Source organism: Muscardinus avellanarius, assembly GCF_963383645.1.
Source record: "Muscardinus avellanarius genome assembly, chromosome: 10".
In the NCBI taxonomy this organism is placed as follows: Eukaryota; Metazoa; Chordata; class Mammalia; order Rodentia; family Gliridae; genus Muscardinus; species Muscardinus avellanarius.
The window spans coordinates 79,604,716-79,628,545 of NC_137796.1; the positions used below are offsets into that span (position 1 = coordinate 79,604,716).

Genomic DNA, 23,830 nt, shown 5'->3' on the forward strand with positions numbered 1-23,830 from the left:
AGTGGTTGAAAATAAATTTAGCGAATAGGCAAATTCTCAAATACAAAACTGCACTAGCGAGGCTGGACGACACCTCCATTTGGCATTGGAACAGTCCCAGGTACCCTCAGTATCTGGGAGATGGAGTATATGAGATTTACAGCGGTTACAGAAAATGAAGACTCTACTTTCCCCCCATCTAAAATATAGTACTTAAGTGTTTTTTTTTTTTTACTACCTTACTATTATTTAGAAAACTAGAAAGCTTCCTGAGGCAAGGATTTCTGTGTTCCCTCATGCCATACAGCATCAGCAGGTGAACAGTGCTTTACACACTGTAGTTGCTCAACCAGCTGGAATGTGTTGAGTGAATCAAGGAATGCAAATCACATCTCAACTAAGACATACAAATTAAACTGCTGTTATATCTTTGGGCTAGAACAGTTACAGTTCCACAATATTTATAACTTGACATATGTGCAGGGGGAAAAAAATCCCTTAATTTTCCAGCACTTTGGAAAGGTCTGGAGCCAGAGAATCGGATTCAGTGATAGTGATTTTTCCAACCAGACTAAGGACAGAGAATAGGTGGTATGAGACAACTCCCTGGCTGACCGGTACCTTCTAGCAGGTAAGAAAATGTCTTCTGTAGTCACAGGGAGAAGGAAACATCAGTAGCTGGAGGAGATTTCAGTTCTGCGCTGGGAAGCAGCTGATGTCATTGGGGAGGTGGAAGGTCCCGGGGAAGACTGGTTAGGTGATAATCGACATTTCCTCCCTGTCTCTGCTCTCAGACACTGAATTGATTATGCTTTTTAAGTACTTTATGAATTCCATGCGGATCTCTTCAGGGTCCTCCTCAAGATTTGAGTGCACCAGCTTCAGCTTGTTCAAGGGGGATGCTGAAAAAGAAGAATAAAGTTAATTAGGCATGGACTTTGAATGAGGGCCTCTTTTTTTTCCTTCCTCCCTCCCTCCTACCCTTTCCTGCTCTCTTTTTGTGTGTGTGGTACTGGAAATTGAACCCAGGAGCATCCTACACTCCAGCCTTTTTGCTTTTTGTCTGGAAACAGGGTCTCCTTAAGTTGCTGAGGCTGGCTTCGAACCTGTGATACTCCTGTCTCAGCCTCCTGAGTCCTGGGAGGCTGTAATCCCTGTACTGGGATTACAAGCAAGTGCCACTATGCCCTGTGTGAGTGGTTTTCTGGCTCCCAGTGACCTGAGACTTCTAGAAACCAATTTGCTTAATTTTTTAAAGTTCAAAAATAAAGTTGCATCCTGCTAGACACAACAGAGAAGAATTTTATGACATTGCCACCTGGTAATACAATTACAACTAAACCAACACTTCCAGACCCTCTTTGTTGTTTTTGTTTTGCTGCAATGCTGGGGACCAAATCCATATGCTAGGCAAGTGTTCTATCACTGAGCTGTATTTCCAGCCTTTGCTTTTTTATTCTTCCTTCTTTCTTACTTTCTTACTTTCTTTCTTTCTTTCCCTTTTTGTGGTACTACTGATGGAACCCAGGGGCATTCAACCTCTGAACTACACTCCCAGCCCTATTTTTTAATACAGAGTCTCACTGAGTTGCAAAGGGCCTCACTATTTAACTGAGGCTGTCCACGAACCGTGATCCTCCTGTCTCAGCCTCCCAAATGCTGGGATTACAAGTGTGCGCCACCACACCTGGCTTCTCTCTCTCTTTCATTCTCTCTCCCTGCCTTCTATTTCTCTTTCTCTCTTTCTTTCTTGTACTGGAGATGGAACCCAGGGCCATCTACCTCTGAGCTACACTCCTAGATCTATTTGTTTTTTTTTTTTGTTTGTTTTTGTTTTTTGAAACAGGGTCTCACTAAGTTGCAGAGGGCCTAAGTTGCTGTGGCTGGCACAAACCTGCTATCCTCCTATCTCAGCCTCCCAAGTACTGAAGTTACAAGTGTGTGCCAGCATACCTGGCCCCAACCTTGCAATTGTGATTGACATGGTAAGGACAAAAAATGTCTACACTCGGCAGGTGCTCAGTAGTGCACCTAGGTGCTGGTTGCAACGGCATACAGCAATATGAAGTGTACTAAACACTTGTGACAGAGGAAGGAGAGAAATCCAAGTCTCCTTACACAAAGACAGGCTCCCTGTGTCACCTCCAGAGCCGGGTTTGTGATGTGCGACCAGCATGCACTGTGTATCCTGTAAGAACTGCTGCTGGACAAAGCAGGAGTACCACATTTCGATCTCCTTCAGGTGGCTTGGGATGTCGGCATTGAAGATGATCACCACTCCGTGAGCATCTTTCATCAGGGCTGGCCAGCAGGACTCAAACCTGCAAGACAGAAAGAGAGTAGCTGTGAGGGCCAGGGCATCCTGGTTTCTCACTGTACACTTTATTTTGCTAAGCTAGGCCTTGAAAGTGCCAGGCACTTACATCCCCAGCCCTAAGTGCCTTTATTTATTTGGTACTGGGGATTGAGCCCAGGGGCATTCCACCTCCAAGCTACATCCCCAGTCTTTTTTTTTTTTTTTTTTTTTTTTTGAAACAGGGTCTTGCTAAGCTGCTGAGGCTGGCCCTGAACCTGTGATCCTCCTGTCTCAGCCTCCCACAGAATGCACCACATGCCCAGGTCTAACTATACTTTTCATGTGTATATGTGTGTATGGTGCTGGAGATTAAACCCAGGGGGCATTGTACTTCTGAGCTACAGCCATAACCCTATTTTTTATTTTGAAACAGTCTTGCTAGGTTGATGAGAGTCTCACTACTGTCCTTGAACTTGTGATCCTGTCTTAGCCTCCCAAGTACTAGGATTAGAGGCATACACCACCACACCCAGCTATTATTTTTGTTTTGAAACAGGTTTTCACTAGTTGCTGAGAGTCTTACTACTTTGCTGAGGCTGTCCTCTAACCTGTGATCCTCCTATCTCAGTCTCCCAAGTACTAGGATTACAAGTGCATACCACCCGGCTCTAACTTTACATTTGAAAAAAGCATCTATCTTAGCTGGGCATGGTGGTACCTGCCTATAATTCCAGTACTGGGGAGGCTGAGACAGGAGGATCACAAGTTCAAGGATAGCCTGGGCAACTTGGTGAGACTCTGTCTCAAAATAAAAAAAAGAATAAAAGGAACTGGCAGCATAGCTCAATACTAAGTGTCCCTGATTCAATCCCTAGTACTACACACATACACATAAAAGAACATTTTAGTATTAAAAATTGGTTGATAACTTCTAGCCGGGCATGGTGGCACACGCTTGTAATCCCAGCATTTAGGAGGCTGCGACTGAAGGATCACGTTGCGGACAGCCTCAGCTACTTAGCGAGGCCCTTTGCAACTCAGTGAGACCCTGTTTCAAAAATAAAAAGACTCAAAAATAGGGCTGGGGGTATCGCTCGGAGGTACAATGCCCCTGGGTTCCATCCCTAGTACTGAAAAAAAAATTGGTTGATAACTTCTAATTGTATTATAACCCAATCACTAAAGTTTATAAAGCAATATATGTCACTAAACAATTCAAGAGAAACTGCATACCTGCTGAGAAACACACTAGGCAGGCCTGATTCTATGGTGACTGATGGGCAGCAGGTTTTTTTGTTTTGTTTTGTTTTTTTTTGGTGTGGGAGATGGGACCCAGGGCCTCATGGATAGCAGGCAAGTTGCACCCCCAGTACTGACTGATGAAGCTGGCTGTCTTTAAAGGAAACATACTTAGAATCGCCACCACAGTCCCAGAGCTCAAATTCACACGCCGTGCCTTTGTTGTTGCTGGTAACATGTGGGTTCTCAAATTCCAGGATCCTAAAAAGAGAAACAGCAGCAGCAGCACCTCTACTTAGGAAATCACCCTTCTGGAATGCCAACAGCACCCAAAGCAGGGAGTGGTGATGGTCAGTGATTCTTTGGGATGTAGCCCAGGCATGGCTCACCTCACTCCTTGGGTAGGGTTGTATTCAGTGATGTCGGAAGATTCGGTCAGAAAGTTGGCTAGAACAGTTTTTCCACTCTGTGAAAATGAGAAGGAATAAAGGTTCTTGCTGAAGATCATAAAGATAAACCGTAAGACTTTCCCCTTCCTGACACAGATAGCCTGGAACTAGAAGTGATGGAGTACAGGCCCCACCCTCCTGAGGTCACCAGGATGGAGGGCTCTCTCTGGCTGGGACCATGGTGCTTTGCTCTTGTGTGATGGGAACACTGGGGCCCTAGGCCCAGTGCTTGCCCTGCTGCTGAGTGGTCCCCTTGCCTGGCTCTCAAGTAACCTATCTGAGAACAGGGGAAAAAAAAATCATCAGTGTGTGTCTCTCTTTTTTCTTGCTCTTCTCCACATTTTCAAGAAACAATTCTGTTACAGGTACAAAGCCACTAAAGGATCAAAGAGGGGATAAGAATTTTACAAGGAGGACCAAGGTCAAAACTAGGTCCCAGGTCTGATGACTTCTGGCTGGTTGTGTCTCAATCCCCCAGAAAGCCCCTTCCCTGCATGTATTATATAAGTAGTCCACATTCCTATAAATAAAAAAATCAAGCCGGGCGTGGTGGCGCACGCTTGTAATCCCCGCGCTTGGGAGGCAGAGACAGGAGGATCGCGCAGGTTCGAAGCCAGCCGCGTGTGCTGGCTTAGGAGACCCTGTTTCCAAAATGAAAATGTAAAAATAGGTCTGGGAGTGTAGCCCAGAGGTAGAAGGGCTTCCAGGAACCCCAGTACCACACACACAAAAAAAAAAAAAAAAAAAAAATCAACAAGGCCAGGAGATTGTGGCACATGCCTGTAATCCCAGTACTTGGAAGGCTAAGGCAGGAGGATTGTAGGTTCAAGTTCTGCCTCAGCAACTTAGTGAGGCCTTGTTTCAAAATAAAAAATAAAATAGGCATGAGGGTAAAGCACAGAGGTAGAATATCCCTGGATTCAATCCCCAGTACCACAAAAGAAAAAAAAAAAAGAAAAGAAAAAGAAAAACCCCAAACCCCAAACCAACAGAACCAAACAGCCTTCCTGATCACTTGACTCAAACCATCCCTGTCTTTCTATTCCACTCCCTCCTCTAAGCTATGTTTTCCACATCTTTTCTAAATATTTGCATCATTCATGGAACAAATACTATATATGCCTGAACATAAAACAAATTTTTTCTCCCCAAAAATTATTCCCTGGAAGGAAAGCAATCTCTTATATTCCAGTGCTTATAAAAATTTCTCCAATTTTTTTGGGGGGTGGGTACTGGGGGTGAAACCCATTGGCTTTTCTACCTCCAGGGTATCCTCGCAGACCTAGTTTTATACTTTATTTGGAAACAGGGTCTCAGTAAGTTGCTGAGAGCCTCACTAAGTAGCTGAGGCTGGCTTCGAACCTGTGCGATCCTCCTGTCTCAGCCTCCCAAGAGCTGGGATTACAAGCATTCGCCACCACGCCCGGCTTCCAATTATTACCTGCTCTCTATTACATTATTTTGAAAAACAATTGCTTGGCTAGAATGACCTCGATCAATACTAGTTTGGGGGGCTTGGAGAAGTCATTGGACAGAATCAGAAACAAATGTTGGCAGAATTTCTGGCTCACACCTATAATCCCAGTACTTGAGAACTTGAGAGGCTGAGAGAGGAGGATCCTAGGTTCAAGGACAGCCTCAGCAAGTAGTGAGACTCTCATCAACTTAGTGAGACCCTGTTTAAAAAAAAATATAGGGCTGGGGATGTAGCTCAGAAGTAGAATGCTCCTGGGCTCCATCTTCAGTACCACACACACACACACACACACACACACACAGTTGGCAGGTGCGGAGAGGAAGCAAAACACAGCATTAAATCTTTTTTCTGAGGATGCAGCCTCACAAATTAAATATCACATAAATATAACATAGTATGTGGCTATGTTGTGGAGATCATACAAGTCTATTTTAAAGATGAACAAATACAGCAAATGGTCTGAGGTTATAGGAATGGATCCTGGGGCTTGAATACATTTCCAGTAACAGTTTCATACATAAATTTTAAAAAATGCTGCCTCCTAAATGTCTTAGATGAATGGAAAGATGATTTGTTTTGGAAACTGTGCTAAATTATGCAAAAAGTAGCTCCAGGCATTAACCCAGAAGTCAAAGGCTCAGGTTAGGAGCTGGAATCAAAGTATGTCATGAAATGAAAGAGCATTTCCACATTGATATATCCTCACGGGCCTTTAGGTGTATATCAATGCATTAATAAATATTACTATGCCAGTGTATTAACCATGAGGTTTAAAGAGTAGTATATTTCATCTATGGCCTTAAATTTACATAAACAAGTGAACCAAAACCAATCTGAGCAGGGAGGGGTCCTTTTGAGAAAACGAAGAAACTGTCTGTCATTTGGGCATATAAAGTATTTTTAAGTGTCCACCTTATGTCAGGAGTTGTTGAATAAACAAGAAAAAGTTGTGGTAGTGATAACATTCTTGTTTGTTTTGTGCGACTGGGGATTAAACTCAGAGATGTTCTATGGCCAAGCTACATCAAACCATTTTCCACCTCCGAGCTACACCCCTAGTTTTTTTTTTTTTTTTTGGTACTGGGGATGGAACCCAGGGCACCCTACCTCTGACCTTCACTCCCAGCCTGATTTTTTTTTTTTTTGTGGCACTGAGAATGGAACCCAGGGGTATTCTACTGCCAAGCTATACCCCCAGCCCTATTTTTCATTCTTTATTTTGAAACAGGGTCTCACTGAGTTTCAAAGGGCCTCACTAAGTAACTGAGGCTGTCTGCAAACCATGATTGTCCTCACTAAGTAGCTCAGGCTGGCTTCGAACCTGTGCAATCCTCCTGTCTCAGCCTCCCAAATGCTGGGATTATAAGCATGTGCCACCATGCGCAGCTTGGCATTCTACTTTTTTTTTTTTTTTTTTTTGCAGTACTGGGGGTGGGATCCAGGGGCTTTCCTACCTCCAGGCTATACTCCCAGACCTATTTTATACTTTATTTGGAAACAGGGTCTCATTAAGTTGCTGAGAACCTCACTAAGTAGCTGAGGCTGGCTTTGAACCTGTGTGATCCTCCTGTCTCAGCCTCCCAAGCGCTGGGATTAGAAGCATGGCCACCATGCCTGGCTCAACATTCTACTTCTGAGCTACACCCCAGCCTTATTTTATTCTTTAATTTGAAACAGGGTCTCACTGAATTGCAGAGGGCCTCACTAAATTCCTGAGGCTGGCAGCAAACCAGTGGTCCTCCTGTCTCAGCCTCCCAAGTACTGGGATTACAAACCACCACACCCTGCTACTCCCAGCCCTTCGAGTTATTCTGAAAAGAGTCTTACTAAACTGCTGAGGGTCTCCAGAAACTGCTGAAGCTGGCCTGTAACCTGCTCTCCTCCCGTGTCAGCCTTCCAAATACTGGGATTATGGGCATGCAGCACTGTACCCTTCATAGTTTTAAGTTTTGAAACAAGCTTTTACTAATTTGCTGAGACCTTGCTAAAATAATAGAGACTTTGAAATGTGTGCTCAAGAAGTCTGAAGAGTAAAGTTTAAACTGAGATTCTAATGTCAAATCAGGTAAGGCTAGGCAGCAGAGGGCACAGCTAGATCAAAGACCCTGGGGCAGGAATGAGCACAGCTAGTAAAAGGACGAGAAAGGTTGGTACATTTGAATAGTGAAGGACGGGGAGAAATGTATGTGCAGATGTGTATTTTGCTGTTGATGATGGCTGATGGGCACCAGAAGTCCATCAGTCTTTCTCCCTTTGGATATGTTCCAGAATTTCCATACATTAAAACAGGTATCTATACCAGTTTTGCTTTTCATAACGCTGTGCATTTTTTGGTTCTTGTCTATTTCATTTAAGTTTATGTCTTACAGAATTCTGCAGACACAGAGTCAGAACCAAAGTCGTTTCATTTTGCTTACTGTCTGAACACAGTTTAGACATTTCCTTATTAATGGGCTAAGGTGTTGCCAACTGCTCATTACTGAATTTGACCTGGGAACATGGACAAGCGTTTAGCCATTGTAGATTCTGAGAAATGTAAATACTACACTAAGAACTACAGGTATTACAACTTTTTTTTTTTTTTTTTTTTTTTTTTTTGGTGGTACCTGGTTCCTGGAAACCCTTCTTACTTCTGGGCTACACTCCCAGACACCTATTTTTTATATTTTTATTTGGAAACAGGGTCTCTTAAGCCAGCGTAACTGGCTTCAAACCTGCGCGATCCTCCTGTCTCCTCCTCCCAAGCACAGGGATTACAAGTGTGCGCACCACCATGCCTGGCTCCATTACAACTTTTAATAATTTAATCTCCAAAGTAGATATTATCAATTTAGAGTCCTACCAACAGAATCCTAGAATACTCATTTTCCTACATGCATCCTAACCCAACATACTAGGAAGTAATCTTAAAACTTTGCTGGCCAGGTGTGTTACGGCACACTTGTAATCCCAACACTTGGGAGGCTGAGACAATAGGATTGCAGGCTTGCAACCAGCCTCAGCAACTTAGTGAGGCCCTCCACAACTTAAGTGAAACTCGGTTTCAAAATAAGGAATAAAGCCGGGTGTAGTGGCTGCAAGCTTGTAATCCTCACACTTGGGAGGCTGAGACAGGATTGCACAGTTTCAAAGCCAGTCTCAGCTACTTAGTGAGGCTCTCAGCAACTTAGTGAGACCCTGTTTCCAAATAAAAATATAAAATAGGTCTGGGAGTATAACCCAGAGGTAGAAAGCCCCTGGGTTCCACCCCCAGTACCACCAAAAAATAAGTAAATAAAGCATAAAATAGGAGCCAGGCGTGGTAGCACATGGTTGTAATCCCAGTGCTTGGGAGGCTGAGACAGGAGGATCGCACAGGTTCGAAGCCAGCCTCAGCTACTTAGTGAAGCTCTCAGCAACTTAGTGAGACCCTGTTTCCAAATAAAGTATAAAACAGGTCTGGGAGTATAGCCTGGAGGTGGAAAAACCCTGGGTTCCACCCCCAGTACCACAAAATAAATAAATAAATAAATAAATAAATAAATAAATAATAGGGCTGGGGGTATAGTTCAGAGGTAGAACATCCCTGGGTTCAATCCCCAGTATCACACACAGAAACACACACACACATACATACACACACACACACACACACACAAAAAAAAAAAAAACCCTCTAGTATCAACTTTTTGTTTTGTGTCCCTGTGATTCTAAGGTTAAGCATCTTCTCATACTTAATGGGCAATTTTATTTCCCAATTTATTTTTTAATTTTAATTTTAATTAATTTATTTTTTTGGTGCTAGGGATGGAACCCAGGGGCAGTCTACCTCTGAGCTACCCCCCCCCAGCCCTATTTTATTCTTTTATTTTGAAACAAGGTTCACTAAATTGCTGAGGCTGGTGGCGAAACTATGATCCTCCTGTCACAGCCTCTCAAGTACTAGAACTACAAGCACGAGCCACCATGCTTGCCTCCCAATTTTATTTGCATGTAACACTTTTGCTTGATTTTTCCATTGAATTCTCTTTACTACTTTAATTTTTTTTCATTATGTGCTCTATTAATTCTTTTTTTTTTTCCGGCCTGGGGATGGAACCCGGAGACATTCGACCTCCAAGCTACACCCCCTGCCCAATTTTTTATTCTTTATTTTGAAACAGGGTCTCACTGAGTTGCAGAGGGCCTCAATTAGTAGCTGAGGCTGTCCGCAAACCGTGATCCTCCGGTCTCAGCCTCCCAAATGCTGGGATTACAAGCGCGCACCACCATGCTCAGCTTAATTCTTTCTTTGTGATATAACTTACAAAACTTCCCTTAGGCTTTAACTTCACTGTCATTTAAGTCTTCTTCATTTCTGTGTTTTGGTTAAGCAAACCTTCCCTAACACAAGATTAAAAATATAGCAGCGAATGGTGCACCTGCCTGTAAGTAATCCCAGTACTTAAGAGACAGATACAGAGACAGGAATATTGTAGGTTTGAGGCCAAGCCTCAGCAAATTAGTAAAACCCTGCTTCTTTTTTCCTTTTTTTTTTTTGTGGTATTAAGGATGGAACCTAGGAGCATTCTACCTCAAAGCTACACCCCTAGCCCTATTTTATTATTTTATTTGGAAATAGGGTCTCCCTAAGTCATGGAGGGCCCTGCTAAGTTGCTGAGGCTGGCCACAATCTTACCTCTCAAGTACTGGGGATTACAAGCATGCCCCACCACACTCAACTGTAAAACCCTATTTTTAAATAAAATGCCCTTGGGTTCAATCCCCAGTGCCACAAAGATTAAAAACATATCTTTCCATCTAATACCCACGAATCTACAGTAGTTCTACATGTTTGTTCCTTGGCCAACAGCATCAGTAAGAATCCAAAGTCACAGGCCCCTACAGGGCCTACTGAGGCAAAATCTCAGATAAACCCAGCAATTTGTGTTTTAATATGCCCTCCAGGTAGTGTCATGCATACTAAAGTTGAAGAATACTAACCTACTCCTTCTACAGTTTTTTTCTTTACACGTTTAGCTTTAATCCATTTGAATTTTTATTTTTTATTGAGTATTTCACTATATGTAAACTACACATGTAGCAATTCCCATGACTACTGCCGTACACTTAATAATAAGCCAACTGTTCCAAGATCATATATAAACAATATAGTCTTCTCTCCCGTTTCTCCCGTTCCACGATCACTTTCATTAGGGCTGATGAAGGCGGGGGTGGGGAGGGGAGGAGAGTCCCTAGACCCAAAGATGCCACTCACTACCGTGGGCCTTCGGGCCTCCGTAACCCAGGGTTCTCCTCTGCTACTTCTCTTGGGCGGAGGTGAGGATCAAGGTTTGCCAGTGCCCAGTTCCTGGTCGGGCACTCGCCGGGGTGGGGGTGGGGGGCTTGGGGTTGACACCTCCTGGGGGGCTGTCTGAGCAAGGCACGGAGCTGAGGGGCTCCCCTGAGTTCGCCTGGACCCCGCGGCCCCGCTCGCCGCTCCCGCCGTCACGCTGGGCAGGCCTCACCTCACGCGGCCCCACGAAGAGGATCTTGGCCTTCAGCATCGCTGTTCGCCACCGGGAGCCGGCTGGAGCCCAACAAGCGCCCTACGATCCCGCGCGTCGTCTAGGAGCGCGCAAGCCGCAGCGCTGATTGGCTGCTTTTGTTTCCATAGCGACCCGGAGCGGCCCGCAGGGGCCGACGGGATTTGGTCAGTTCCGGAAGCGCTGGACGGAAAGTGGGCGCGCGAGGGACGCGCCGAAGGCACCTGGGGAGGATAAAGGTTCGGGATGAGGACGCGGTTCTGAGTCTGGAGGCTGAGGGCTCGCTTTCCATTGTAGAGATGCCGAAAGTGAGCGTCCAGGAAGGAGAGGAATTGCCAGCCCCTAATCTCCTTTATTTCTTTCAATCACCCTGAGGACTCAAGCCATGTAACTGGGTAGTTGGGCTGGAAACTAGGTCTGACCTCTTCATTACTCTGGCACAATACAGCCCTCATTGGGATCGGATTTATCACAGTCCTGGCCCAGCCAAGGAAAAGTCAGGGAACAACCAGTCTCTGGGCTCTCCAAAAAGCATTGCCACTCTCCATCAAGCGGATGATCTGGGAGAAACCAGAAAGACCAGCCATTGACATTGTTTAATCAGCGCAGATGCCTGAGAACATTGCTGCTAAATGCAGTCACAGGTCCGCCTTAAATTACGGAGTCGGCCATATATGTAATTTTATAAATACATGTTTAAATATGATCATGCGCTTTCTTTTGGTACAGTCTCTGGGGATTGAACTCAGGGCATTCTTCCTCTGAGCTACACTCCTAGCCCTTTTTATGTTGAAAGAGGGTCTTGCTAAATTGCCGAGGGTTTCCCTAAATTGCTGAGGCTGGCATCAAACCTGAGATCCTCTTGTCTCAGCCTCCCACCTCCCAAATACTGAGATTACAGGTGTGCGCCACCATGCTTGGAGCATGGCATAACTTCTTCACAAGGGTAGCCTTGAAGATCAGCATGATTAACTTTGTCCTTATTTAAAATGATTGTTTTTAGTCGGGCGTGGTGGCGCACGCTTGTAACCCCCGCGCTTAGGAGGCGGAGACAGGGTCGCGCAGGTTTGAAGCCAGACTCGCAGGCTTAAGAGACTCTGTTTCCAAATAAAATGCAAAAAAATGGGTCTGGGAGTGTAGCCCTGAGGTAGAAGGGTTTCCATCCCCAGTACCACCACCAAAAATAAATAAATAAATAAATAAATAAATAAATAAATAAAAATACCGGAGTGACTTCTGTGTTTTTGTTGGAAATTACTTTGATTGACATAGCAAAATCCCACAACAGTGGCAACAAGATGGTCTGCAGGTCTAGGGCTAGAATGGCAGCTCAACAATGGCTTTTTTCCCCCTCTCTTTTTGGTTTTGTCTGTCCTCATGTTTGTTATATCGTGGTCACAATATGTTGTGCCTCTAGGCACCATATTTGCAACTAAATGAGGGAAAGAAGAGGGAAGGGCAAATGTTTTGCCAGTTGAGTCTATTCCTTTTTTAAAAATCAGCATCACCGAGTGTGGAGGCGCATGCGTGGAGTCCTGGTACTTGGGAGGCTGAAACAGGAGGACTGCAGTTGGTGGACAACCTCAGCTACTTAGTGAGGCCTTCTGCAACTTAGACCTTGTTTCAAAACAAAGAATAAAAAATAGGGCTGGAGTTATAACTTAGAGGTAGAATGCCCTTGGGTTCCATCCCTAATACTGAAAAAAAAAAATCAGCATCATTGAGTTATAATTTAAATAAATTGCACCTGTATCAAGTGGTTTTCAAGTTTTGAAAAATGTTTAGTCCCATATAATTTTCATCTCATTCAAGATGCAGAGTGTTTTCATCACCAAAAACGTTCTCTTACATTTTCCTGCAATGGATCCCCTCCCACACCTGTTCCAAGGAAACCTTGGAGTACTTTTTGTCACCACAGATTAGTTTTGCCTGTTGAAGAACTTCATAAAGAAGATCCCACCCATGTTCACTCTCTTGTGTCTGACTTCTTTCACTAAAACAATATTTTGGGTATTATTCCATGTTGTGTGTCTCAATCATTTATTCTTTTTATTGCTGAGTAGTTTCGTACCATAGTTCTTTTATCTATCCATTGCTGGATGTTTGGGTCGTTTCTAGGTTTTTTTTTGTGTGTGTGTGTGGTGGTACTGGGGTTCCTGGAAGCCCTTCTACCTCCGGGCTACACTCCCAGACCTATTTTTACATTTTTGTTTGGAAACAGGGTCTCCTAAGCCAGCGCGGCTGGCTTCGAACCTGCGCGATCCTCCTGTCTCTGCCTCCCAAGCGCGGGGATTACAAGCGTGCGCCACCACGCCCGGCTTCATTTCTAGTTTTTTACCCATTATGTATAACGCTGTTAGATATACAAGGCCGCTGCTACTTTTTTTTTTTTTTTTTTTTTAGGTAGAAGTGCGCTCTAAAATAACAAAAAATATAGGATAGTAAATACATGAGACAGTAACATTTATTATCACCACTGTACGTAATTGTGTGTGCTATCCTTACATATAACTGGCAGGACAGTAGGTTTGTTTGCACAAGCGTCACCACACACATGCAAGTGATGTATTGTGCTGTCACTAGGTGATAGGAATTCTTCAGCTCCATTATAACATGGGACCACTATATTTACTTATTTATTTTGGTGCTAGGAATTGAACTGAAGCGTGTTCTGCCTCTGAGCTACACCCCAGCCCTATTTCATTTTTTATTTTGAAACAGGGTCTCACTAAGTTGTAGAAGGCCTCACTAAATTGCTGAAGCTATCCCCAAACTGCAATCCTCCTAACTCAGCCTCCAAGGTACCAGGATTATAGGCATGAGCCACCATACCTGGCCAAGTTTTGCTTTGAAACAGGGTCACCAGAGGTTGCGGATAGTCTCACTACATTGCTGAGGCGGTCCTCAAACCTGTGATCCTTCTGTCTCAGCCTCCCAAGTACTTGGATTATTAGCATGGGCCACCATGCCCTGCTGGACCACCATCTTATATGAGGCCCATTGTTGACCAAATTATCATTATGCAGCACATAACTGTATATGTGTGTGTACGCATATGTATATATGTTGTACATATACTCTGATTCATAGTTTCCTACTTTATATACTGGGTTATAATCTGGGTTATCATCAGTTTACTTAAACTGCTCAAATTGCCCTTGATTTGGCCATTCAAACCCCTTTCAAGCTCTATTCTGCATCCTTTTAAAATTCTTCTCCTTCTGTGAGCGCTTCTTTACTTTTTGGCATTGTTACATAAAATAGGTATTAAAATAGCACAAGTATATGAAATAATGTATATAAATATTTAATCTATACACAAGCATTAGATTAAAACATCTAGTGTAGCGCCGGGCGTGGTGGCGCACGCTTGTAATCCCCGCGCTTGGGAGGCGGAGACAGGAGGATCGCGCAGGTTCGAAGCCAGCCGCGCTGGCTTAGGAGACCCTGTTTCCAAATAAAAATATAAAATAGGTCTGGGAGTGTAGCCCAGAGGTAGAATGATTTCCAGGAACCCCCGTACCATCAAAAAAAAAAATTTTTTTTTTAAAGTTTCAAAAGTCCAAAGAACCTTGAAAAAGCTATTCTTTTTCACACCTAGAAAAACTGAGGTACTCGGTTTGTCCCCTCACTGACACTGGCATGAAACATGGACTTTAGGTTCCCGGCCTGGGGTTGGGGAGAGCTGATGTCAGGCACCTGCACAGTGCCTGTCCCCAGAGCTTCCAGTCCAGTGGAGACACCAACTGGAGATGGCACTTGTCCTCATCAAATATTCTTCCATATCGAATCTCATTTCAGTTTGTGACTGAAGCGCAGGCTGAAAGGTCAGGTGATGAGCCTGTGCCCCAGCTTGATGTCCAGGAAGAGACGAAAACCACAGGATTTCCAGCGGCTCCAGTTCTCCTTCCTACAGGGAAAGACGTCACATTTCTCCAGTGCGCGGAAATGGCTTAGCCTCTTAATCTGCCCCAGCTGTGTTGGGTCCAGAGGCCGTGCTGCCTTTGCCCTGGGGTTCATTTATTGCATTGGGATGTAGTTGTTTCTGTTCTGTCTCTTAACACCTCAGGATGCCTTTGAAGAGTGTCATTTATATTTGGATCCTGTGGGACCAAACATTCCTTTGTACGTGTTGGGGAATCAATTAATTAAGCTGGGTGTGATGGCGCACCCCTGTAATCCTGGTTTGGGGAGTCTGAGACAGGAGGATTGCAGGTTCAAGGACAGCCTCAGCAATGTAGCAAGACTTAGCAACCTATCTAGACCCTGTTTCCAAACTAAAAAATTTAAAAAGAGCTGGGATAAACCGGGCGTGGTGGTGCACGCTTATAATCCCTGCGCTTGGGAGGCTGAGCGAAGGAACGCACAGGTTGGAAGCCAGCCTCAGCTACTTAGTGAGGTACTCAGCAACGTAGTGAGATCCTGTTTCCAAATAAAATATAAAAATAGGTCTGTCTGGGAGTATAGCCCGGAGGTAGAAAGCCCCTGAGTTCCACCCCCAGTATCACCCACCCCCCAAAAAAAAGCTGGGATATATTTAAGGGGTAGAATGCCCCTGGCTTTAATCCCCTGTCTGTCTGCCTCTCTCTCTCTCTCTCTCTTAATTACATACAAAATTAAAAATTAAAAAAGTTCTAGCCAGGGATTATATCCAGCAAGTTTGGTTTAGGGTAAAACTTAATGGCGTAAAGTGATCCTTCTTCCTACTGGAGATAGAACTCAGGAGCATTCTACCTACAAGGTGCACGCCCAGCCCGTTTTTCTTTCTTTCTTTCTTTTTTTTTTTTTTTTTTTTGGTGGTACTGGGATGGAACCCAGAGGCTTTCTACCTTGGGGCTACACTCCCAGACCTATTTTTTTATATTTTATTTGGAAACAGGGTCTCACTAAGGTTGCTAAGAGTGAGCCTCACTAAGTAGCTGAGGCTAGCTTCGAACCTGTGCGATCCTCCTGTCTTAGCCTTCCAAGTGCAGGGATTAACAAGCGTGCACCACCACGCCCGGCGCTTGCTTTTTGTTTTGAAACATGGTTTTGCTATGTTGCTACAGCTACCCTCTAACCTGCGATCTTCCTGTCTTAGTTTCTTAAGTACTGAGAGTACAGGTGTGCACCTGGTTAAGAATATTTTTCATCAATTTTCATTAAAAAGCCGGAGCTAAGCTTTTAATATAAACCTTATTTCTTAGCCTGATATACAGTACATGCTCAATAACTGTCAGTTCCTTCTTCCCTCTTCCAACACACACACACACACACACACACACACACACACATTGATTGACTGTATAAATATTTAAGTTAATGGGTGTTGCCGCCATAAACTGGCCAGAGGTGTTTGGTCTTTGTTTCCAGGTGAGAGAAATAAAAAATGTGAAATCTGTTATGTTTCTTGGATATATGTGCTATTTAAATTTGGGATTATTGTGATTATTTCTGTGAATTACTGGAATACTTTGCTTTATGACTTTCATTTTAATTAGAAGCAGTTGACTTCAGACAGCTTAAGACTCAGCCTTGGGCTCTGAGGGGAGCGATATGACACCGGCAGGGATGAGCAGTGGATGAACTAAGAGTCATTTTTCTTCTGATTCTGTGACTCCATGCAATAAAATCTCTTGTCTGAAAAAAAATGTCAAGAAATGAGTTTGACATATTTCAAATCCTTTCTATAAATTGTTGAAAAGATTGAATATAACCTCCAGTCATAAAATCTTTAATTTGAGCTGACCCTCCATGGTCCCGGTGATTACACATGCAGTTTTTATTACTAAAGAATAAATTGTGGATTTCCTGTGACTCATGAGAATAAAAAATGCCCTGCAAACACCTCCTTGTACACGGCAGAGATTTGAATGTGTTCAGTTTAACTCTCAAAGATAGGAAGGAGCTCCAAATGGCCCATAACCTGGAAATAATTTGTCCTCTATCATTATGGCATGATTTTTTTTGTGTGTGTGTGGTACTGGGGGTGGAACCCAGAGGCTTTCTACCTCCGGGCTATACTCCCAGCCCCATTTATATTTTATTTGGAAACAGGGTCTCACTAAGTTGCTGAGAGCCTCACTAAGTAGCTGAGGCTGGCTTCGAACCCGTGTGATCCTCCTGTCTCAGCCTCCCAAGCGCGTGCGCCACCACGCCTGGCTTTTTTTTTTTTTTTTTTTTGGTACAAAGATTGAACCCAGAGGCATTCTACCTCAGAACTACACCATTAGCCTTTTTTTTTTTTTTTTTTTTTTTTTTTTTTTTTTTTTTGGTGGTACTGGGGGCGGAACCCAGGGGCTTTCTACATCCAGGCTATATTCCCAGACCTATTTTATATTTTATTTGGAAATAGGGTCTCACTAAATTGCTGAGAGCTTCACTAACTAAGTAACTGAGGCTGGCTTCAAACCTGTGCGATCCTCCTGTCTCAGCCTCCCAAGCCCAGGGATTACAAGTGTGCGCCACCACACCCAGCCTATCAACCCTTCTTATTTTATTTATTTATTTATTTATTTATTTATTTATTTATTTATTTATTTTGGTGGTACTGGGGTTCTTGGAAACCCTTCCACCTCCGGGCTACACTCCCAGACCTATTTTTATGTTTTTGTTTGGAAACAGGGTCTCTTAAGCCAGAGAGGCTGGCTTCAAACCTTCATGATCCTCCTATCTCCACCTCCGAAACGTGAGGATTACAAGCGTGTGCCACCATGCCTGGCGGCCCTTCTTATTTTGAAAGAGAATCTTACTAAGTTGCTGAGGATCTTGTTAAATTTCTGAGGCTGGCCTCAAACCTGTAATCCTATCTCAGCCTTCCAAGTAACGGGATTACAGGTGTGCACTACCATGCCCGGCTCCGGCATGCCTTAAAACAAAACAAAAAGAAAAAAATTTTCTATCCAGGAATGAGGTTCAGAAAGTTTTGTTTAAGGTAAAAATCAATGAAATTAAAGGCATTATTTTCCATCAATTTTCATTAGAAAGCTTGGGCTGAATTTTCCAATATTATAAATATTTCCTAGCAGATTGAAGATTCATGAGGATCTTGGAGTTTGCATTTGGCAGTGTTCTGCATGAGGGCCTTTGGGAGGTAGGGTTAAGATGTGTAAAGAGTACTGCTTTTGGAGTTAGATAGGATTTGAAATTAGCTGAGTGATTTTAAGAAAATTACTTAAACCCTTGGGTTCAGTGGAAGCCAGCATCCAAGATGGCCCCAGTGAATCACCTCCTGATTTTCACGCTCTTTTGCCGTCCTGTCCCACACTGACTAGGGCTGACCTGTGCAACCAACTGGAAATTAAGGGGTGTATAACTTCCTAAACTGGGTCATAAAAAGACACTGAAGCTTCTGCCTTCCACTCTTTTGGACCAATTGCTCTGTACCAAGTCAGCTGCCGTGTCTTAAAGACCTAAGAAGCCCTCTGGAGAGAACCTGAGCTCTCCTGCAGGTCAACTGGCCTCAACCTATCATCCATGCGTGGGTGCCATCTTAGAAACAAGTCCACCAGCCCCAGTCGAGCCTTCGGATGACGGTGGCAAAGGGTAAAATCTTGACTATAAACCTGTGAGAAATCCTGAGCCAGAACTGCCCAGCTAAGCTGCTCCCAAGTTCCTCCCCACAGAAACTGTGTGAGATAATAAATATTTATTGTTGCTATAGGTTGCTAAGTTTTGGGGGGAAATTGTTATGTAACCATAATCTCAAGTTTCCCTCTCACTAAAATGAGTTTTCTAAAACCGATCCTGTGGGATTATTGGAAAGACTGAAAGACATGAGCATGTGAGCCGTCTAGCCTGATACCTGGCACGTAGCAGGTGATTGATATCTAATAGCTGTTATGGCTCATCACACTGCTAGACCTTTATAATATTTTGGTGATAATTTTGAGTAACTCCTTCCATGCACAGACCACAGAAATTCCCCTTTTTTATGGTTTTGCTTTGTTTGGTTTGGTGTGGTACTAGGGATTAAACCCAGGGAATTCTACCTCTGAGCTCCACCCCCAGCCCTATTTTTAATTCTTTATTTTTTATTTTTTTATTTTTTGGTGGTACTGGGGTTCCTGGAAGCCCTTCTACCTCCGGGCTACACTCCCAGACCTATTTTTTATACTTTTTTATTTGGAAACAGGGTCTTCTAAGCCAGCGCGCGCGGCTGGCTTCGAACCTGCGCGATCCTCCTGTCTCTGCCTCCCAAGTGCGGGGATTACAAGCGTGCGCCACCACGCCCGGCTTTAATTCTTTATTTTGAAACAGGGTCTCACTAAGCTTCGGAGGGCTTCACTAAGTATAAGTAGCCGAGCCCGGCTGTCAGCTTGCGATCTTCCTGTCTCAGCCTCCCACGGACTGGGATTACAAGCAGGCGCCACCATGCCTGACTTTAATTGCATCTCTCAAGCACTGAAACTTTATGGTGTTCCTCCACTTCCCTCCTCCACTCCGGGGTAGAGCACATATATGTTTAACTGATAATATAAACTATGCCTCACACACATAATGTATTCCTGCTGAAGTTTTTTTTTTTGTACGTAGCTCTTATTCAAGTTAGCCAGTTTCTTCTTTTGAAATTTACTCACAACTCCATCTTTGAATAGGCTTAAAACACAGGCCATCGCACTCAATGGGCAGTCACAGATTCCAGCGACATTCATTACCTAAAAATGCCTTTGCTTAGCTGGGCGTGGTGGCGCACGCTTGTAATCCCAGTACGTGGGAGTCCGGGACAGGAGGATGGTGGGTTCTCGGCCAGCCTCAGCTACTTAGTGAGGTATCCTGCTACTTAAGTGAGATCCTGTTTCGAAATAAACGAACGAAATATAGGCCTGAGGGTGTAGCTGAGAGGTAGAATGCCCCTGAGTTCCATCCCCAGTATCACACAAAAAGAAAAAAAAGAGAGCAGTTAGCTCCCTTAGGCTCTTGACACTGTAGCTGATCGTGGTTAGGAATGATTGCGGTGCCCGTGACTGCTTGGAAGGTCTACACTGTGGAGTGCACGACCTTCGTACATTCACGGAAGCCTTTATACATTCCTGCAGCTTCGGATTGACTACTTTATGTCTTCCTGGCTCAGCTTTAATTTGAAACTTAACCAAGACCACTGATTTTTTTTTTTCTTGGTGGTACTGGGGGTGGAACCCAGGGCTCTACCTCTGGGCTACACTCCCAGACCTATTTTATAATTTATTTGGAAACAGGGTCTCACTAAGTTGCTGAGAGCCTCACTAAGTAGCTGAGGCTGGCTTTGAACCCGTGCGATCCTCCTGTCTCAGCCTCCCAAGCACGGGGATCACAAGCGTGCGCCACCAAGCTCGGCTAAGACCATTGATTTTAGAGTCTTCTTCTTTTTTTTTAAATAAATATAACCCTTATCTAAAGCTGTTTCAAAGTGTACATTTAAGGGCTGGGGATGTGGTTTCGTTAAGAGTGCTTGCCTAACATGCTCAAGGCCCTTGGTTCAATCCCATTACATGAAAAGGCTGATTTTATTATAAACAGGTTTAGGATGGGTTACTTTGAATAAGTTCAGCGGGGCATGGGGCATAGAAACTATCCCTAGTTGTCTGGTTGTGGGTCATGGTATGACTAGGGTAGGTGAATAGTGGGCCGTATCCTAATGAAAGAATGTTGGAGCCAGACATAGTGTATAATTTCAGTACTTGGGAGGCTGAGACAGGAAGATCACAAGTTTGAGGCCAGCCTCAGCAATTTAGTGAGATCCTATTTCAAAATGTAAATAAATAAAGCCAGGCATGGTGGCTCATGCTTGTAATCCCAGCATCTGAGAGGCTGAGACAGAAGGATCTGGTTTCACGGCCAGCCTCAGCTTCTTAGTGAGGCCTTCTGCAACTTAGTGAGACCCTGTTTCAAAATAAATAATAAAATAGGGCTGGGGGTGTAGCTGAGAATGCCCCTGGGTTCAATCCCCAGTACCACCCCAATATATATCTAGAGGTAACTCAGAGGTAGAACATTCCTGGGTTCAATTGCCAGTACCATAAGGGAGGAAAAATGAGTGTTGGGGTGTGGGCTCTGGGTGAAAGCTCCGTCAGCAGGTGAATACTTTTCTCTAAGAACTGGCTAGCTGTGGGAGGGGCGGTCTCTCCAGGGTCATTGATCAGGTGAGGCCCGGGGGTCAATGCATCAGAAACACATGATTAATACAAAAGTAATAATTTAGTATTAATGAACATATTATGGGGGACACCTTTTGACTTGTCAAAAAAAAGACAATTATTTTTGTAGGTTTTTCAGCTTATTACTTGCTATGGATTGAATATCTTCTTGTTTTAGTTCCTGTCTTATTTATTTGTTTGTTTTTACACTTTTATTGGTGCATTATAATTATATATCATAGTGAGATCCAGAGTGATACATTCATACACGCACGCATCACTTCAATATCATGTCATTTAAACCTCTCACTAACTGATTGTATTTGGAGAATTAATGATTGTGCAATGGGATGAAGGGAAATTTTACCAGGGGAGAGCTGGCCTTAGAGAGACCCAGATTCTGTCTGGCATCCTGCACAGCAGGTGCCACGAATGGCTGTTTCTTGGCGGTGGCTCCTATGCTGCAGGCCAGGCTCAGAAAGACATCAGAAGTGCCTCAGCAGAACAATCCTAAGGTCATTGCCACCAAGAGTCAGGAGGGACATTTATGTTGTCTCCTTAAAGAGTAACTCTTTGACTTGGTGAAACAGCCTTTCTCTCTCTCTCTCTCTCTCTCTCTCTCTCTCTCTCTCTCTCTCTCTCCCTCTCTCTCTCTCTCTATCTCTATCTCTATCTCTCATACTGGGAATGGAACCAGGGTCATTCTACCTCTAAGCTACAACCCCAGCCATATATATATATATATATATATATATATATATATATATATATATTTTTTTTTTTTTTTTTTTTTTTTTTTTGGTGGTACTAGGGATGGAACCCAGAGGCTTTCTACCTTCGGGCTATACTCCCAGACCTTTTTTATATTTTATTTGGAAACAGGGTCTCACTAAGTTGCTGAAAGCCTCACTAAGTAGCTGAGGCTGGCTTCGAACTTGTGCACTCCTCCTGTCTCAGCCTCCCAAGCGCGGGGATTACAAGTGTGCGCCACCACGCCCGGCTATCCAGCCCTATTTTTTATTGTCCATTTTGAAAGAGACTCACTAAGTTACAGAGGGCCTCACTAAGTAGCTGAGGCTGGTTTTGGGTGGTACTGGGGGTGAACCCAGAGGCTTTCTACCTCCAGGCCATATTCCCAGACCTTTTTTTAAAAAATATTTTATTTGGAAACAGGGTCTCACTAAGTTGCTGAGAGCCTCACTAAGTAGCTCAGGCAGGCTTCGAACTTGTGCGATCCTCCTGTCTCAGCCTCCCAAGCGCGGGGATTACAAGCGTGGGCCACCACGCCCGGCCTGAGGCTGGTTTTGAACCTGCGATTCTCCTATCTCAGCCTCTCAAGTATTTATTATTTGTATTAAGGATGAAACCCAGAAGCATTCTGCCTCTGAGCTACACCCCCAGCCCTTTTTTATAATTATTTTTAATCCGGAAACAGGGTCTCACTAAGTTGAGGAAGCCTTCGATAAATTGCTGAGGTTGGCTGCAAACCTGACATCCTCCTGTCTCTCAAGTCCTGGGATTACAGGTGAGTGCCACCACCATACCTGATTCTCCCCTATGCTTTAAATAATCTCTAGATGACTTATACTAGTGCACACAGCGTAAAGTATGCTATGTAAAGAGTTACTAGATTCTATTGTTTAAGGACTAATGATAAGAAGAAAGTCTTATCATTAATTTTTGAAACAGTGTTTCGCTAGGTTGCTGGAGATCTTGCTCAGTTGCTGAGACTTGCCTCAAACCAACAATCCTCCTGTCTCAGCTCCCAAGTACTGAGATTATCCGCGTGTGCCACCATGCTCAGCTTCTTTGAATATTTTTGATGGGCTGTCTGTTGAATTCTTGGATGTGAAATCTGCAGATATGGAGGCCAGACTGTACTTAGATTTCTGTGCATTAACTTCTGAAAAACTCAAGACTCGTGTGTGTGTGTGTGTGTGTGTGTGTGTGTGTGCGCGCGCGCGCGCGCGCACTCACGTGCTCAGGTGCTTGTTTTGACTGGAAACAAAAATATGTGGTTCAAAACAAGAATGTTAAGAAAGATCAATCTGGAGGAGGCCTCTCGCTCATCCTGTTCTCATGTGTCCTTACACTGTTTCCTCATATAAGCAAGTATTAATAGAGTATTTTTTCTTTCTTGCACTCTAAGCATCTGATCCTGAAAGAAATGCTAAGCTCTTCTTTCTTTTTCCTTTCTTCCTTTTTTCCCCTTCCTTTCTTCCTTCCCTTCCTCCTTCCCTCCCTCCTTTCTTCCTATCTTTCCTTGATGGTACTGGGAATTAAACCCAGGGACATTCTCCTCCTCCTCCTCCTCTTCCTCCTCCTCCTCCTCCTCCTCCTCCTCCTCCTCCTCCTCCTCCTCCCCCTCCTCCTCCTCCTCCTCCTCCTCCTTCTTTTTGTGGTACTGGGGATGGAACCCAGGGGCCTTCTACCTTCGGGCTACACTCCCAGACCCATTTTATATTTTATTTGGAAACAGGGTCTCACTAAGTTGCTGAGAGCCTCACTAAGTAGCTGAAGCTGGCTTAGAAATTGGATGATCTTCCTGTCTCAGCCTCCCAGGTACTGGGATTACAAGCATGCGCCACCATGCCCAGATGGGACATTATACTTTGAAGCTACACCCCCAGCCCTATTTTTTTTAAACTGTTTTGCTAGGTTGTTGAGGGTCTTGCTAAATTGCTGAGGCTGGCCTCCAGTTTCAGCCTCCCAAGTATGGGGATTACAGGCATGTGAGCCAATGCCTGGCTTGGGAGAGCGACATTTACCTAGAAAACATTGCCAAACGTCTA

At 44.0% G+C, this 23,830-nt stretch overlaps 1 protein-coding gene across 2 annotated transcripts; it reads right to left on the reverse strand.

Moving 5' to 3' along the window:
• Positions 1 to 732: 732 nt before the first annotated feature.
• IFT22 (intraflagellar transport 22) lies at positions 733 to 10,965 on the reverse strand (the record flags this gene model as incomplete). 2 transcript variants are annotated; one of them, XM_080702994.1, is made up of 5 exons in its annotated part: positions 733 to 881; positions 2,098 to 2,300; positions 3,686 to 3,775; positions 3,904 to 3,980; positions 10,927 to 10,965. In XM_080702994.1, the coding sequence occupies 5 exons, from the start codon at positions 10,963 to 10,965 to the stop codon at positions 733 to 735; spliced, it is 558 nt and encodes a 185-aa protein (XP_080559120.1). The 2 variants fall into 2 exon arrangements, with proteins under 2 accessions (XP_080559120.1, XP_080559121.1); XM_080702995.1 differs by lacking the exon at positions 3,686 to 3,775.
• Positions 10,966 to 23,830: the final 12,865 nt, after the last annotated feature.